This window comes from Schistocerca piceifrons, chromosome 3 (genome assembly GCF_021461385.2).
Source record: "Schistocerca piceifrons isolate TAMUIC-IGC-003096 chromosome 3, iqSchPice1.1, whole genome shotgun sequence".
In the NCBI taxonomy this organism is placed as follows: Eukaryota; Metazoa; Arthropoda; class Insecta; order Orthoptera; family Acrididae; genus Schistocerca; species Schistocerca piceifrons.
In genome coordinates, this window is record NC_060140.1 from 142,443,850 (window position 1) to 142,463,359 (window position 19,510).

The following is a 19,510-nucleotide window of genomic DNA, read 5'->3' on the forward strand; positions in this document are numbered from 1 at the left end:
CTACTTGCGCAGCACATACACTACGTAACCAAAAATCTTTGATCACTTATTAATACGCTGTATGTCCATCCTTTGCCTTTATGACGACTTGAGCTCCGCTTGGAGCAGTTTTAATGGGTTGTCTTAATATCTCTGGAAAAATGACAGCCCATTCCTCCTCAAGCACCGAAACCAGAGAATGTAGTCAAGCTGGACGCTGGGGTTTGGAGCAAAGTCAACGTGCTGACTCATTCCAGAGGTTTTTCCATTGGATTCGGGCTACGACTCGCTGCAGGCCAGACCAAATGAAGACTGTTATTGTCTACGAAACACTGCCTCAAAGATGCTGTTTAATAACTGTCTGGATTGTCCTGCTGATGCAAACGATCACCGAGGTGATCCTCTACTGTACGAAGTATAGAATCTTCTTCTTCTTCTATTTGATCAGACCCAGTAAACCGCACGCTGCTACAAGCTTCCTCTTCTATTGTATTCTGTCCATTGCTGCTATCCGCCATCCGTCCACATCTATTGATGCTTGGTTTAAATCTTCTTGGAGGATATCCCTCCAACGCTTCATGGGTCTCCCTAGTTGTCTCTTTCCTGTAGAAGTGAAATCCATGAGCTTCCGAGGCCATCTGTGATTTTCCATCCGGGCCACATTCGTTTGGTTATGACATTTCCTGCTATGTTGGGCTGCTGTCTTGTTCCTCAAGCTCTTGAGTGTGTCTGACCCTCCATTCCCTAGTGTCTGCATCCAGAAACGGGCCGAAGATCTTCCGAAGCACTTTTCTCTCAAAAACGAGGTTACGGAAGTCCTGTTCCCTGATACTCCACGTCTCACAGCCATATAGAACAACACGCTGCGTCAGGGTTTTGTACAATCGAATCTTGAACTGTCTGGAGGGATATCTGAACCGAAGCAGTTGTGCCGGGCTGTGGTAAGATCGGTTTCCTGCTTGTATTCTGGCATTGATCTCGGCTTCACATGACGAGTTCTCAGTGAAAAGTGGCCCTAGGTATTTAAATTCATGCATTCCCTTGTAGGACTGGTCTCCCACTTGCAGCGATTGAAGATGACCAACAGTCTCACAATGACCACGCGTCACAACGAGGTACTCTGTCTTGGTTTCGTTTCTGTTTGGCCCAAATATGCTGGCAGCCTCCTTTAGTGCTCTGGTCATTTGCTCCAACTCCTCTTCTGACCCAGAGAGTAAACAGATGTCGTCTCCATAGGCTAAGTATGCCAGTCTCTTTCCTTCGATTTCAATCGCTTCGTTCTCTCGGAAGGTCTCGCGAACGATCTTCGCGAGGGCAAAATTGAACAGGATAGGGGACACCCCATCTCCTCGCCGGAGTCCTGTCACAATTTAAAATTCCTCAGTTACGCAATTTCCCATCTTCACCTTTGCACGTGTTTCGCTCAGACTGATCTTTATCAGATTGATGAGTTTCTCTGCCATGCAAAATTCCCTAAAAACAGCTGAGCAGGCTGTATGCAATGTCATAAAAATGTTCATATTGTTCTGCATTTAGCTTTTTTTTAAGTTCAGTAATGGGAGACACCCAAGCTATGAAAACGAACACCATACTGTAACACCACCTCCTCCATACTTCCCTGTTTACATATTGTATACAGTTATTTTAAACAATGTTTATTTGAAATTTGGAATATAGAACCATTCTCGCCTAAATTCAAAAGATTGTTGAATGATCAGCTTGCATTAAAAAACACACTATTTTGATTGCAAATAATTTCTCATAAAATATGAAAATTAGCCCATCTCGTTCATATATTGCAATCATGCGTCATGTTTTTTCAAATGTGTTATACACACTGAAGAGCCAAAGAAACTGGTACACCTGCCTATTATCTTGTAGGGCCACCGCGAGCACGCAGAAGTGACGCAGGACGACGTGGAATGGACTCGAGTGACGTCTGAAGTAGTGCTGGACGGGACTGACACAATGAATCTTGCATGGCTGTCCATAAATACATAAGAGTACCGGGTGGTGGAGATCTCTTCTGAACAGCACGTTGCTAGGCATCCAAGATATGCTCAATAATTTTTTTGTCTAGGTGTCTGGGAAGTTTGGTGAGCAGCAGAAGTTTTGAAACTCAGTAGAGTGTTCCTGGAGCCACTCTGTAGCAATTCTAGACATGTGGGATGTCGCATTGTCCTGCAGATATTGCACAGTGGAAATGGAGATGAATAGATGCAGGTGATCAGACAGTGTCACCTGTCAGTGTCGTATATAGACGTATCAGGGATCCCATATCACTCCAACTGCACACGCCCCACACCATTGCGGAACCCTCCACCAGCTTGGACAGCCCCTGCTGACATGCAGGATCCATGGATTCATGAGGTTGTCTCCATACCCATACACGTCCATCCGCTCGATACAACTTGAAACGAGAGTTGTCCGGTCAGGCAACATGTTTCCAGTCATCAACAGTCCAATGTCAGAACTGACACACCCAGGGGAGGCATAAAGCTTTGTGTCGTGCATTCGTAAAGGGTACACGAATGGGCCTTCGGTTCCGAAAGCCCATATCGGTGATGTTTCCTTGAATGATTCGGACACTTACGGTTTTTGGTGGCCCAGCATTGAAATTTGCAGCAATTTGCGGAAGGCTTGAACTTCTGTCACAATGAGCGATTCTCTTCAGTCGTCGTTGGTCCCGTTCTTGGAGCATCTTTTTCCGGCACCAGCGATGTCGTACATTTGAAGTTTTACCGGATTCCTGATATTCGCGGTACAATCGTGAAATGGTCGTACGGGAAAATCTCCACTTCACCGCTAACTCGGAGATGCTCTGTCCTATCTCTGGCGCGCCGAGTATAACACCATGTTCAAAATGACTTAAATCTTGATAACCTGCCATTGTAGCAGCAGTAACCGATCTAAGAAGTGCGCCAGACCCTTGTTGTCTTGTACAGGCATTGCTGACAGAAGCGCCGTATTCTGCCTGTTTCGCCGGCCGCGGTGGTCTTGCGGTTCTAGGCGCTGCAGTCCGGAACAGCGGGACTGCTACGGTCGCAGGTTCGAATCCTGCCTCGGGCGTGGATGTGTGTGATGTCCTTAGGTTAGTTAGGTTTAAGTAGTTCTATGTTCTAGGGGACTGATGACCTAAGATGTTAAGTCCCGTAGTGCTCAGAGCCATTTGAACCATTTTTTTCTGCCTGTTTCCTATCTCTGTATTTGAAAACGCATGCCTACACCAGTTTCTTCATATTCTTTGGTTATATTTATGTATGATTTTACATATGTTCCTTGCTGCTAGCGCAGTAGACTCGTAGATGTTACTCAGTTATTGCAAATTGTCAATTATTATTTAAAATAATAATATTCAATTTCTGAACATACCATGACATTGCCCTTCTATGAAGAAGATATTGAATGTCTGCTAATCTGAGTAAGTTTCTGTAATATAATTTTCATGCGTCATTTAAATGTATAGCCAAGGCCTAAAGGTTTATAATAAGCATAATTTTGTAGGCTTTTGAAGATAAGAAATTAATTTGTCGAAACCGGTAAGGATAATAAAATTTATTTGCAATTGACTTCTGAAATTTATCCTGAAAAAGATTCTAAGCATACACTTGCATCTTAGTTTGTATTTAGTTAGTTTAAACTTATGCAAAAGAAAAGAAAATTCTTTGGTATCAACAGCATCTTCGTCGAAGGCCCCGTGTCGCTCATAGCTACAGGGGGACGGTATACTGAAATCTCCGGCCATTGCGCGACAGGCGAGATCGCTCTTCCATCGCTCCCTGTGGCGCCTCACATACACGCTACCTTTTTTGAAATTTATTTATTTTTTGAGTTGTGCTGCCGAAGTGCTACCATTTGTAGTGGTCGGACTTCTGGGATGTGAGATATTCAAAGGATGTACCCTTTATTTCCGTTTTAGCAGGGTGGGCCTGTTCGTTCATGGACCCTGCCGAGGTGTCGTGGTATTTTATTTCACTGTTGGGGCAGCATATCCAGTATTCGTAACCTGTGCCACTGTGCCGGTGCAACAGCGCCGGTGTTGTCCAGGTGACGTGTTGTGTGTTGGAGGAGGTCGACCTTACTTAGAAGTTCCCTTGTTGAGATGACGATGTTTCCCTTAATTTTAGGTATATCGAGTTCATGATGGTTGTCTCTGAGTCCTGCCCTCCTCAGGTCCCCCAACATCAGGCGGAGGCAACGATTGCAGCCTGTGTGAACAGGTTTTAGGTTAGAACTGCACGTCGTTCCCCGTGTGGAGCAGCCGTAGAGTAGCGCCGGGGTAATCGTCTCGCAACACAGCCTCAGTTTAGTTGTGACCCTCGGGTCGCGTTTAGCCAGTAGTGGGCTGAGTTGATGAAGAAGGCGAAGTACTTTGATTATCGACGTCTGGGTCTGTGCTTTGAATAGCAATTCACAAGCACTACTGCCGGGTATATGAGCGCAACCAGAGGACGCATTGTTGCCATGATCTCACTGCCTGCGATTCTGACTTGTCAGGGTTTCTTTTTAAGTAGCCACAATTCACAGCTTCGCCCCAAGATTTCAGTGGACTTATAAACATCAGTAGGGAAAAGTGCAGTGTGGTAAATACAGCGACATACCACGAAGCTGGTAATCAACTGCTATTTGCTAGTGTCTTATAGAACTGCATCAGCTTTCAAATTCGTTTCTATCGGCAACATTACCCTCTTTATATATTACTCAGCAGCACAGGTGGACCTACAGCACTTCAAAGTTATACGTGTGACTATTGTAAATAAACTTACTGATATGTTACCGTTTTGCAGATGGTCTCTCATTTTACTGCCACCTCGACTACCGACACATGAAATTCTTATGGTTAATCTTGACAGTAGAGGTAAGTACATTATTGAAAGTAAGTGAACAAATACTCAAATAAACTATTCATTTCTTCTTACCTCTGATGGTGGAGTACTTCCAGAACCTGAAAAAGATAGAAAAAAATTTTTTACACACCAAACGTATAGTATTCAGAATGTTCAGTTTCAGTATGAGCTTGTTTAAAATGCATTGGCGTGGAACAACTATGTAACAGATTAACTCCAAGTTGCATAAACGATGATCGAGGAAAGACAACATATGAGAAGGTGTTATAGCTTTGTAGTAATAAAAAAGTGAACGTGAAATACACTCCTGGAAATTGAAATAAGGACACCGTCAATTCATTGTCCCAGGAAGGGGAAACTTTATTGACACATTCCTGGGGTCAGATACATCACATGATCACACTGACAGAACCACAGGCACATAGACACAGGCAACAGAGCATGCACAATGTCGGCACTAGTACAGTGTATATCCACCTTTCGCAGCAATGCAGGCTGCTATTCTCCCATGGAGACGATCGTAGAGATGCTGGATGTAGTCCTGTGGAACGGCTTGCCATGCCATTTCCACCTGGCGCCTCAGTTGGACCAGCGTTCGTGCTGGACGTGCAGACCGCGTGAGACGACGCTTCATCCAGTCCCAAACATGCTCATTGGGGGACAGATCCGGAGATCTTGCTGGCCAGGGTAGTTGACTTACACCTTCTAGAGCACGTTGGGTGGCACGGGATACATGCGGACGTGCATTGTCCTGTTGGAACAGCAAGTTCCCTTGCCGGTCTAGGAATGGTAGAACGATGGGTTCGATGACGGTTTGGATGTACCGTGCACTATTCAGTGTCCCCTCGACGATCACCAGTGGTGTACGGCCAGTGTAGGAGATCGCTCCCCACACCATGATGCCGGGTGTTGGCCCTGTGTGCCTCGGTCGTATGCAGTCCTGATTGTGGAGCTCACCTGCACGGCGCCAAACACGCATACGACCATCATTGGCACCAAGGCAGAAGCGACTCTCATCGCTGAAGACGACACGTCTCCATTCGTCCCTCCATTCACGCCTGTCGCGACACCACTGGAGGCGGGCTGCATGATGTTGGGGCGTGAGCGGAAGACGGCCTAACGGTGTGCGGTACTGTAGCCCAGCTTCATGGAGACGGTTGCGAATGGTCCTCGCCGATACCCCAGGAGCAACAGTGTCCCTAATTTGCTGGGAAGTGGCGGTGCGGTCCCCTACGGCACTGCGTAGGATCCTACGGTCTTGGCGTGCATCCGTGCGTCGCTGCGGTCCGGTCCCTGGTCGACGGGCACGTGCACCTTCCGCCGACCACTGGCGACAACATCGATGTACTGTGGAGACCTCACGCCCCACGTGTTGAGCAATTCGGCGGTACGTCCACCCGGCCTCCCGCATGCCCACTATACGCCCTCGCCCAAAGTCCGTCAACTGCACATACGGTTCACGTCCACGCTGTCGCGGCATGCTACCAGTGTTAAAGACTGCGATGGAGCTCCGTCTGCCACGGCAAACTGGCTGACACTGACGGCGGCGGTGCACAAATGCTGCGCAGATAGCGCCATTCGACGGCCAACACAGCGGTTCCTGGTGTGTCCGCTGTGCCGTGCGTGTGATCATTGCTTGTACAGCCCTCTCGCAGTGTACGGAGCAAGTATGGTGGGTCTGACACACCGGTGTCAATGTGTTCTTTTTTCCATTTCCAGGAGTGTATATTCCAAAAGAGCACGTTCTTGGAAATGAATATGTCATGAGAAACGAAACTTTGCGCTGAACAGGCGTACGAACCTCGGTCTCTCGATCCTAGCAAGCGCTCAATCAAACCATCCAAGCATGATTTCAAGACGGTTCCAGTGGCGTTTACGTTTTCTTCTTTTCATTCCGGAAAAACAACCAGGTCTTGCCGCTCATTATTTTCAAGCCATATTCATTAGATAGGATGTTGACCCGGCAGGCTACCGAGAGCGCTAACGCACTGCTCCCTGGACTCGGGCGCGCTGGCCCCGGATCGAATCCACCCGGCGGATTAACGACGTAGGGCCGGTGTGCCGGCCAGCCTGGGTGTGGTTTTTAGGCGGTTTTCCACATCCCGCTAGGTGAATACCGGGCTGATCCCCACATCCCGCCTCAGTTACACGACTCGCAGACATTTGCAACACATTCGCACTATTCCATGGCTTACATTAGACACAGACAGCTAGGGTACACTAATTCCGTCCCGAGGGGTACGGGGTGGCGGCAAGAAGGGCTTCTGGCCACCCCTTAAACTTACCATACCACATCCGATTAACCATGTCTGACCCTGCATAAATGTGGGACAAGGCTCAGACAAAGAAAGAAAGATTTATTAGATAGGATGTTCACGTCATTGCATTTCTTCGATTTCATCTCCTTTGTTTTCATTAGTCTCATTTGTGTGAGTTCAATTAAAACAGCGACACTAGTACTCCTTGAAACAATATAAGTATATAATACTTGCCTTTGCTTCCCACAACAAAACTACTAACACATATGAACTTTTATCTGAACTCTGAGAGAATTATTTCGAAGTACGTGGCGCAGAGCTCTTTTTATTGAGCCAAGTGTAATAACGTTTCTTCCCGTTCAGTTCACATATGGATTGTTTCTGCGAAGGAAAGGAAGGAAGGTCAGAGTCTAACGTTCCAAGTTCGAGGTAATTAGAGAAGGGGCTCAAGGTCGGATTGAGACGAATCGCGAAGCAACTGGGCCGTGACATTTCCAGTGGAAACATCCGGCAATTTTTCCTAAACCGTTTAGGGAAACAATGGAAAATAAAAATCTGCCGGTCCGGACAGGAATTTAAACCGACGTCCTCCTTACTTCGTGTCCACTGTCTTCCAACAGCGCCACCTGATTCCTTACTGTGGGAGGGCTAATTGATGCTGTGGCGGGTGAATGAAGCGGAAGAGATAAGGTAGAAGTAGGCGCAATGAATGGTAGAGGTGAAAGGACTCTGGACACTTAACTTTTTGTTAGGATAACTCGTTAGTTGTTGGTGAAACCTTGTTGGAGGACCACAAAACAAGGTAACATACGTGGTTTTCTATTCTGAATGAATTGAGGTATCAATTTGACTACATACTTATACAGAAAATGTATAGGAATTGCTTGAAGAAAGGTAAAGCATACTCAGAGCTGTCATAAATCCTAACCACAACCAGATGGTAGGGCAAATAAACGTGTAGTTTTCACAAGAAATGCTAAAAAGAATTTTAATATGGAGACCGTAAAGCAGGCATGTAGTAACTGGAGAACAGTTTTACAGAAAAACCGGAAAAGATTATTAGGAAGAGTGCATTAATGAGAAATGGATGAAAATGAGGGACGGTCTCATGGCATTTTCAAAAGAATTTGTAGGAAACAAGAAGCTTAAAAGCATCAGGTTGTAATGCATAATGGAAAACACGTTAAAAGAGATGGATAGGTGGAGGAAATGGTAGAATCTAAAGAACAAAGAAGGGAAATTATGTATAAGAAATTGAGTAGCGAATTAACAAGGGACTCGGAAGATCCAAGAAAAAAAATGGATGAATGGAAAATGTAAGGAAATAGAAGATACGGGGAAAGAGGAAAAGTATGAACTGATGTATAGGCTAGCCAGGAAGATAAAATTTTCGAAAATAAGAAAAGAAAGGTTAATATGGAAATTGAAAGAAGGGGTGATACAATAACTAAAGAACCACAAGAAATGTTAAAATGATGGCGTGAATATATGTATAGTTCTGTATGAGAAGGATCTAAGACCAAGCAATATAAAGAGTGAAGAAGATGCAAATGTGACGATTGAAAACAGACGTCGCAGCTTTGATGAAGAAGTATAGAAAGCACTGAATGAGAGTGCAGTAAGCCCTGAATCATATGGAAAATAGCAGGGCATGTAGAGCTGACGAATTGCAAACAGCTTTCAATAGAAAGAGCAACTTATTATGAGGAAAGCTTGATAAAGAACACAGGAGAAGACTGGACACTCTACGAAACTGAAACGTGGACACTGAGAAGAGAGGACGAAAGAAAGTTGGAGGCATTTGAGATGTGGGCTTGTAGGAGGACGGAAAGCGTTATTTGAGCACAGTGAGTAACTAACGAAGAGGTGCGAAAGTAATTGGGGAGGGAAGAAAACTACTAGAAGTTATAAGAAAAATGAAGAAGAATTGCCTTGATCTGATATTGCTACGCGACTGTTTGAGGGGTAATGTTTTTTAGGGATTTGCGTGTGGGAGAAGAGTGAAAGGAATGGATAGATTCAAGAAGGTGGGCGACATTAAAAGAAAAGGAAACTACGTCTCATTCAGACTCCATCCATACTCAAATAGGGGCTACCTGGACACCCAATGAAACCCTAATTATATACGTCTATATCGCCTTTCCTCTAGTAACCCACTTCACCTCGCACCTCCCAATGATTCTATTTCTACGCAAAAAAATCCCATTAGTTCCATCGATTCACCCTCTTCAATCGAGAACAACTATAGAGACCCTTCCATACGCACTTAAGCACTAATCTCAAATAAGTACTGAAAAGTATATCACCTACTATGTGTTACAAATTTGTCGTCGAGTTATTCTTACCAGCAAAATAATCAAATAATACCGAACAAGCGCAGACGATCGAGCTATTTGCAACATGCCTTCAGTATATCCTCAGTTCGCGTAAGGATTCTAGCTTTGTCCAGTTCACAAACTGTCTATTGGCTCCTGTCTCGGGTTCTTGGGCTGACGTTCATCTAATGATTTTACTGACGTTTCGCCAGCACGAGTGGCTGGCATTGTCAAAGCTTCACCCTCAGTTGCCATCGGCAATGGAGGGTGAAGCTTTGACAATGCCAGCCACTCGTGCTGGCGAAACTTTAGTACAATCATTAGATGAACGTCAGCCGAAGAACCCGAGAAAGGAGCCAATAGCCAGTTTGTCAACAAGTGGCCACGAAAGCCTTAACAATTTTGTATTTGTCCAGTTCGTCACCCCTTACGCCGATGAATACAGAAAAAATACCACTTCTTCAGGTAAGTTACCAATGTCAAGATACATGTCACACGTAAACTACAACGTACATTAAGGGATTGTACATAAGGTTATTACTCTTAAACAAGGAATGATCCAAAACACTCTTCTTCCTTAAAATCAGTTTACTAATGAAACGTCGTCTTATCAGCCGAACAGCGTAATTTATCTATTTACCAATGTTACGGCCCAGAATTTACAGAACCTACTGCTTCCCAACACACGGTGAGGTTTACAGCCATAATACATTGCGGGAAATTCATCTCCCTCATTATATGACTGCATATACCTGAAAATATCTTTGTTTCCTTGACTTAGAATTCGCTGCCTTTGTAAGCGATGCTTGATTCGTCTCGTGAGTAAATTTCACCACTAATTACAAATCATTGAACATCATGTATTCTGTCTCACAATCTGCATCTATCTTTCCTGTCGCTAACGTAGAAACTACCGGCGAATGAATTTCACCCTTCTCCTCAAATTCTAAGACCTAGGGAAAATGCTATTTCTTGCATTATCTTTTACACCAAAACGGCTTTGTCTGTTTACAGTTTTTCAATCTTGGGTCATTGCCGAACCATTCTCCAACAAATTTCCCCCTCCTCCGGATCTCACATCATTTAGTGGACTACGCCTGTCAATATAGACTAAGCGTTTTGAGTCCATGCATCCACATTTCAGCATCTGACCTGGTTCCCAGGGGAAAATAAGCATTGATGGGTTGCTCTTGCCACATGTACTTGGAGGTGCTAACCAAGGTAAAAACGTACTAATCCTAATACAGTCTCCAAATGAATTAAATAGCTATGTACCGTTGGTCAATGCGCCGTCCTTAGTCTCCAATAAAAATATCAGCATTTATACCACTAACACACTGTGTAATTCGAGCAGTCTAAGGCGCTGCAGTCATGGACTGTGCGGCTGGTACCGGCGGAGGTTCGAGTCCTCCCTCGGGCATGGGTGTGTGTGTTTGTCCTTAGGATAATTTAGGTTAAATAGTGTGTAAGCTTAGGTACTAATGACCATAGCAGTTAAGGTTTCACACATTTGACTTGGACTTTCACACTGTATAATTAATTAAGAAATACATATCCAATAAAAACTAAAACACAATGGTGTTATGCCTTCTGTGAATGGGGAAAACATCTATCAACAAGTTTTGGAATTTGACAGTGACAGAATTTTGTGTTATTGACGCTGAGGTTTATTGTTCAGCGATATTGCAATGTTGGCATCCCATGACTGTGTCGAGAATTTGGAGCCAACATGTTCAAGTGGGCCATACTTGGCTCCATGCAGGTTGTCGATGGCCCCAAGGGACTAGCGCACGAGAGGACAGACATATTGCTCACTCAGTCATGCAGGATCGCACAGCCCTGTCATGTATCTTGGAAAAAGGGGTTGTTTATATTAACAGAAGCGTGCACACAAACACAATGACGGCGTTCGGAGCGTCACGGACTATGAGTGATGCGATCATTGTTGCAGTTTTCCTTGATGGAACAGCACAGAGGCGCATTAAAAACAGTGTTCCAACGGTATGGGCTATTACACAGTCTTTCCAGACGAGTCCCGTTTTAGCGTGCAGTATCACATTGGACGTATTCATGTATGGCAGCTAGGAGGAGAACACATGTTATCCAGTTTCATTCATCATCCTCATATGGAGTCAACACTTGGTATGATGATGAGGAGTGTCACTGGACACACAACATTAGTCTCTATGGTTCCCATAGAAGGTAAGTTGGACAGTAGCCGTAACGATAAGGTCCGAGAATGTGCCCTATCTTTGAACACTTTATCTTTGCACAAGAGGACCACATACTTCCCGTGCTGTCCTAGCCTACCTCAGTAGTGGCCGCGTACAGCACTGTGGACTGTACACTCTCCAGGTTTATCACCCATTAAAAACATCTGGTTGTGTGTTGGCGAGAGAACAGCACGCTACTACTCACCAGACAGATTGTTGATCAACTTTGGTAGAGAAGTGAACCAGCATGGAATGACGTACCAGCTTAGTTCATCTCGATGGATATCCATGTTGCCGTTTGTGCCGACAGAGGTGGCAGTTTTGAATATTGAATTTTGAACCCTATGTAGACCGTAATCATCTACAAAATTAAAAATGTATTTCCCCTTCATTGAACATTATCTGATCAACAGTATCCAGACACCTCTACGTAATGCGGACTGACCACTAGATGTCACGAGGGGCAACCCCCCCCCTCCCCCAGTACAAATGACGTGCATTACTGTCAGTAGAAAAGCAGTGACAGTAGAGCCTATTAAATTCGAACGTGGGCTGGCTATTGCATAAAATCTCAGTAAAAAATCCATCAGGAACGTCCCAACACTTCTAAAGCTGCCCAAGTTGACTGCCGGTAATGTGACTGTTAAGTAGAAACGCAAAGGACCCACCACAGCTGAACCAAGACCAGGACTTAAGCACTAATGGACAGGGACCGTCGAGCTTTGTGGAGAGTGGTTGTAAAAAAAAAATGCATGAAATCAGCGTAAAGAACCATCCGTGAGTTCAACTAGCACAATTATTGTACATAAGGAATGGAGTACAGTCGTAGAGCAGATCCTATTAAGCCATACATTTTTGTAGACAGTGCTAAGCGACGCTTCGTGTGATCTAAAGAGAGACGTCCCTGGAGAGTTGACAATTTGAAACGAGTGATTTGGTGTGATCAACGACCCTATACCCTGTGGAAATCCGGGTTTGGCGAATGCCTGATGAATGTTACCTGCTGTCATGTGTAGTGTCAACAACGAAGTACGGAAGATGCGGTTTTATAATATGAAAGTGTTTTACGTGGCTACGATGTGGTCCCCTTAATGCACTTAGCAAAAATGCTAAGTCCAGAATTGTTTGTATCAGCAAGACTATGCACCCTGTCACAGCCCAGCGTCTGTGAGGTAATGGTTTGTGGACAACAACATTCCTGAAATGGACTGGCATACACAGAGTTCCAAACAGAAAGCAATGGACCACCTTTGGGATGAGTTAGAGCGTCGACTTCACTCCAGACTCTAGCGTCCAACATCAGTACCTTCTCTGGTTTCGCTTCTTGAAGAATTCCTCCATAGACAAGCCTCAGTGAAAGAGTTCCCAGCAGAGTTTAAGCTCTCACAAACGAAAGCTGGACTCACCCCATAGAGTGGACTCACCCCATATTATAGAACACTAACAGGTGTCCGAATGCTTCTGAACAGATCCCTTATAATTGAAAAAAATTAAATTTTGTTATTTGTTATCCTACCTGGTGTTGCAATTGTAGCGGCCTGCAGTGTACCTCACTATTCAGTTCGGTTCTTACACCTAGCTCTCAACGGTCGCAACCCTCTTCATCCACTACCTCCTGCTCCTCCTCCTCCTTCTCTTACTCCTCTCATCAACGAACACAGAGATCCATCCGTTCACAACGTCCTGAATCGCGTCATGTCATCACATATATGTCATCAAGAACCGTCATCGTCTCGTACATTGCATCTTCAGGTATGTAAACACCATCTGTGTTTTATGATAGTAATTATAAACGAATATACGGGATTAATCTTATATATTAGTGTAGGATTTTATCCCCTTCATGGCGTATATCATGGCACCAATTGCTGTTTTATTTCTGTAAATTGATATGAATTATTTATCCGTCAGCCTACATTAGAATCTATTAATTAAGACAGTACTGGTTTCTAATTATCAAACTTTATTGTTAAAGAACATGAAGCCTGAAACTTCCTGGCAGATTAAAACTGTGTGCCCGACCGAGACTCGAACTCGGGGCCTTTGCCTTTTGCGGGCAAGTGCTCTACCATCTGAGCTACCGAAGCACGACTCACGGCCGGTACTCACAGCTTTACTTCTGCCAGTATCTCGTCTCCTACCTTCCAAACTTTTCAGAAGCTCTCCTGCGAACCTTGCAGAACTAGCACTCCTGAAAGAAAGGAAGTTTCATATCAGCCCCCACTCCGCTGCAGAGTGAAAATCTCATTCTGGAAACATCCCCCAGGCTGTGGCTTAGCCATGTCTCCGCAGTATCCTTTCTTTCAGGAGTGCTAGTTCTGCAAGGTTCGCAGGAGAGCTTCTGTAAAGTTTGGAAGGTAGGAGACGAGATACTGGCAGAAGTAAAGGTGTGAGTACCGGGCGTGCTTCGATAGCTCAGATGGTAGAGCACTTGCCCGCGAAAGGCAATGGTCCCGAGTTCGAGTCTCGGTCGGGCACACAGTTTTAATCTGCCAGGAAGTTTCATACCAGCGCACACTCCACTGCAGAGTGAAAATCTCATTCTGGAAACATGAAGACTATTTAGCGCGAATTTTGAGTGTAATTCTGCACAGTCATTCGCACGGTTTGTGAGGTTTATACAGGGTATTCGGAAACTCCCATTACAAACTTCTGGGCCTTGTAGAGAGGAGTCAGTAAATAATGTTTTGAATGGGAACCCACGTCAGAAAACGTCATCCAGTGACGCTGCAGAGCGTCAAAGTTACAGCTACCGGCGCCTGTAAATGAGTGAATATTCTGAGTGATTCCCTGTTGATGTTACAGACTTTCAAGGATGGTGAAGAAGGATAAAAGTATCAATTAGAGATAAGGGTCCCTGTACCGAAACCGAACGAGTCGAAAGTTATAAGTGAAAGCCGTTGTGATGCCTCTGAGAGTAGAATACACGTCAGGTACTGTCGTTGCTAAGAATGTAGGGTGTGCTACTTTCAGAGGTTATAGTATGGACCAAAACACGAAAAATATCCTTATCAACATGGGCTCTGGAATGCGTACCTTAAGAGCTGACAGCATTTTTTTTTTCAATACAGGAGATGTGTTTCACACTTGGGAAGATCAAAAAGCGCTCCTAGCTTCTCAGGTACGCATTTTAGAGCCCATGTTTACTGGACATTTTTTCTTATTTTAGTCCATCTGCCACCTCTGAAAGTTTCATATCCTGCATTCCTAGCAACGAAAGTACCAGTACATGTATTTCACTGTCAGAGGTATCAGAATGATACTCTCGACTCGTTTGTTTCCAAACAAGGGACACTTACTCGAAATTGATACATTTGTCCGTCTCCACCATTCCTGAAAATTTGTAACATCATCACGGAATCACCCGGTTATGCACACATTTAGAGATTTCCGCGTCTATAACTTTGAAGCTGTGTGGCGCCGTTGGGTGACGTTTCCGGACACGGGTTCCAATACAAAATATTACGTACTAACTCTTCCCTTCAAGTTCTAGAAGTTTATGAAGGGAGTTTCCGAACACCCTGTATAAGCGTTATCATTATCATGATATTGTAATCTGATAATATTTTTTGATCCATCGTACAAGTAAACGAGGTAAACCATCTGTATCTGGAATTATGCATCCTATTTGTCGCTCAGTCGGTTGAAATACTGCCGCATCACAATTACATTTCGAATTCTGGCGACTGTTGGTACACAACGGACATGTCAGTGACGATGTGTCATTATATCCTACAATCAGTATGTCATGGTACATTTTTTGTAGATGGAATGTTTGACCTTAAAAACTGTTAGAATGGCTACGTTTCATCAATCTATCATTTGCTCGACTTGTCTGAAGATGAATAGTGTATGGTGAAGCAAAACTTCAAGAAACCTTTTAAATATAGGTTGGCAGTAAAGTTTTTGCCATGAAAATTACTGATCGATGTCTACTACTCACATTACGGAGACATTTTGTCTAAACGACAGTCTGCCCTGCTTACCAATAGTTCCAATTATGAATAAATTTTACTCTCCAGACGTAACTGCGAAAGGATAGTCAATGTCACGCGTAAATCAGGATCATTCGAAATGGAGAAATTTCTCAGTTGAAGAACGATGCAGGAAAGAAAATAGCCATAGTGTTATTGAAGAAATTATTCTGTACGTAACAATAAAATGAGGTATAGGAAAGAGGTATGACGATTTGGACAGTAGCAATGCAGATAAATGAGTGGAGAAAAGAATTGTTGGGTTGTTTGTGGGGGAGGAGACCAAACGGCCAGGTCATAGGTCTCATCGGACTAGGGAAGGACGGGGAAGGAAGTTGGCCGTGTCCTTTCAAAGGAACCTTCCCGGTATTAGCCTAGAACGATTTAGAGAAATCACGGAAAACCTAAATCAGGATGGCCGGACGCGGGATTGTACCGTCGTCCTCCCGAATGCGAGTCCAGTGTGCTAACCACTGCGCCACCTCGCTCGGTGACTGGAGAAAAGACTATGCTAACGTAGATGACAAGTGATAAAGATAGTGTGAATGCAGTATAGGGTTAAACCCTTCATAAGCCTCTACGTACATATTAAGACTGAATTTGACCTTATTTGTAATACACTGCCAAAGAACCAGCCTGCACTGCCTGTCCTACATCTCATATTACGTCATTTTACATTGTGTAAACCTGCTTGCAAAATTATTACGTATCTACATTTTGTGAACGTTTATTGCTGGTATCATATCCGGAAATCTAGCACAGTTCCTATGGTTGATAAGGAAAGAACAGATCAATGAGGCGCACTTATGGAAACAAAGCTTATCGTGTTGACGATAGCGAACTCATTGTCAGTTGTAGTTGTTATTCATACCCTCATGCTGTAATACTAAAGGTATAGAATTTTCATTGATGCCTTGTGTCTCACGTCGATTATTCTGAGTTAAATTTCGTTTCAGTTCGTAATCTGGTACCTCATCGTCACGGTTGGCTTCTTGTTGTCCAGCAGAGTACAAAGCAGTCGTCTCTAAACCCACATTACGGTACTGTTTGGTGTGGCTGGCTACGCTTGGTACTGTCCCAACGTCACCTTATCGTAGACTGTACTGGAAAGGCGAAGCCTCTTTCCCTTCGAACAAATTCTGAACATTCCCAGTGAGCAGTTAATAAACATGGAAGAACTAATTGTCACAACATGTAGGAAATCACCATCTTGTGTGGATGCGATGCAGAAGTTTAGAGAAAGTAAGACAAAAATTACTCCAACCACCACGTGAATCTTTACTAGTGTGATATAGACGGACGTTTCCAGAATGAGATTTTCACTCTGCATCGGAGTGTGCGCTGATATGAAACTTCCTGGCAGACTAAAATTGTGTGCCGGACCGAGACTCGAACTCGGGACCTTTGCCTTTCGCGGGCAAATGCTCTACCACCTGAGCTACGCAAGCACGACTCACGACCCCGTCCTCAGAGCCGCCCTTCTGCCAGTACCTCGTCTCCTACCTTCCAAACTATACAGAAGCTCTCCTGCGAACCTTGCAGAACTAGCACTCCTGAAAGAAAGGATATTGTGGTGACATGGCTTAGCCACAGCCTGGAGGATGTTCCCAGAATGAGATTTTCACTCTGCATTGGAGGTAGGAGGTTAGGTACTGACACAAGTGAGGCTGTGAAGACGGGGCGTGAGTCGCGCTTGGGTAGCTCAGGCGGTAGAGCATTTGTCCGCGAAAGGCAAAGGTCCCGAGTTCGAGTCTCGGTCTGGCACAGAGTTTTAATCTGCCAGGAAGCTTTAGATGGACGTTGCTTAAGTGCTGAGAGCCCAGAACACTCGAGTTAGCCGTGAACGCTGGCGTGAGGTATATGTGACACTGGCGGGTTAGATAACGTTAGACCATCCGATTCTGTGTAAGTGTAGATGCTACCGGATAGGAGGATTTCACACGTGACAATTCCCTTCACTGATATTTGAGTAACAGGTGCCTTTAAAACATCCATCCCATATCAAATAGTTATCATTATTTCGTAACTACGGTAGGAGATCCGATACGTGCAATATCTTGGCTGTACGTACGTAAAACATCAACTCTTTCCCCACTTACTTAACCAGTACAGACATGTTCTGCAACGAACTACACTCCTGGAAATTGAAATAAGAACACCGTCAATTCATTGTCCCAGGAAGGGGAAACTTTATTGACACATTCCTGGGGTCAGATACATCACATGATCACACTGACAGAACCACAGGCACATAGACACAGGCAACAGAGCATGCACAATGTCGGCACTAGTACAGTGTATATCCACCTTTCGCAGCAATGCAGGCTGCTATTCTCCCATGGAGACGATCGTAGAGATGCTGGATGTAGTTCTGTGGAACGGCTAGCCATGCCATTTCCACCTGGCGCCTCAGTTGGCCAGCGTTCGTGCTGGACGTGCAGACCGCGTGAGACGACGCTTCATCCAGTCCCAAACATGCGCAATGGGGGACAGATCCGGAGATCTTGCTGGCCAGGGTAGTTGACTTACACCTTCTAGAGCACGTTGGGTGGCACGGGATACATGCGGACGTGCGTTGTCCTGTTGGAACAGCAAGTTCCCTTGCCGGTCTAGGAATGGTAGAACGATGGGTTCGATGACGGTTTGGATGTACCGTGCACTATTCAGTGTCCCCTCGACGATCTCCAGTGGTGTACGGCCAGTGTAGGAGATCGCTCCCCACACCATGATGCCGGGTGTTGGCCCTGTGTGCCTCGGTCGTATGCAGTCCTGATTGTGGCGCTCACCTGCACGGCGCCAAACACGCATACGACCATCATTGGCACCAAGGCAGAAGTGACTCTCATCGCTGAAGACGACACGTCTCCATTCGTCCCTCCATTCACGCCTGTCGCGACACCACTGGAGGCGGGCTGCACGATGTTGGGGCGTGAGCGGAAGACGGCCTAACGGTGTGCGGGACCGTAGCCCAGCTTCATGGAGACGGTTGCGAATGGTCCTCGCCGATACCCCAGGAGCAACAGTGTCCCTAATTTGCTGGGAAGTGGCGGTGCGGTCCCCTACGGCACTGCGTAGGATCCTACGGTCTTGGCGTGCATCCGTGCGTCGCTGCGGTCCGGTCCCAGGTCGACGGGCACGTGCACCTTCCGCCGACCACTGGCGACGACATCGATGTACTGTGGAGACCTCACGCCCCACGTGTTGAGCAATTCGGCGGTACGTCCACCCGGCCTCCCGCATGCCCACTATACGCCCTCGCTCAAAGTCCGTCAACTGCACATACGGTTCACGTCCACGCTGTCGCGACATGCTACCAGTGTTAAAGACTGCGATGGAGCTCCATATGCCACGGCAAACTGGCTGACACTGACGGCGGCGGTGCACAAATGCTGCGCAGCTAGCGCCATTCGACGGCCAACACCGCGGTTCCTGGTGTGTCCGCTGTGCCGTGCGTGTGATCATTGCTTGTACAGCCCTCTCGCAGTGTCCGGAGCAAGTATGGTGGGTCTGACACACCGGTGTCAATGTGTTCTTTTTTCCATTTCCAGGAGTGTAGATCCAAAAGTAGGCTCCACTTAGGAGAAGAATAAAGACTTATCTGCTATCGTTGGCATGTAGTTTCTCTCTGCTAATTCCAGCCGTTTGTCTTCTAACAGTGAACCATTTTATCTTCTACTTCTACATCTACATACTCCGCAAGTTACCATGCGGTGCATGACGGAGGGCACCGTGTGCCACCACTGGTCTTTACCTTTCCTGTTCCGCTTGCAAACAGACCCAGGGGAAAGCGACTGTCTATATGCCTCCGTATGAGCCCTAATTTCTGGTATATTATCCTCGTGGACCTTACGCAAAATGTAATTTGGAGGCGAAGAATCGTTCTATGAACACTTTCAAATGCTGAGTCTCTAAATTTTCTCAATA

At 45.4% G+C, this 19,510-nt stretch overlaps 1 protein-coding gene across 5 annotated transcripts in view; it reads right to left on the bottom strand.

Moving 5' to 3' along the window:
- The window catches only part of LOC124788181, an 816,659-nt gene that overhangs the window by 44,408 nt on the left and 752,741 nt on the right, over positions 1 to 19,510 (bottom strand). For all 5 annotated transcript variants that reach the window (XM_047255338.1, XM_047255341.1, XM_047255337.1 and 2 more), the window contains exon 8: positions 4,899 to 4,924. In XM_047255338.1, coding sequence (XP_047111294.1) covers positions 4,899 to 4,924 — 26 coding nt within the window. The remainder of the gene's footprint in view (positions 1 to 4,898; positions 4,925 to 19,510) is intronic.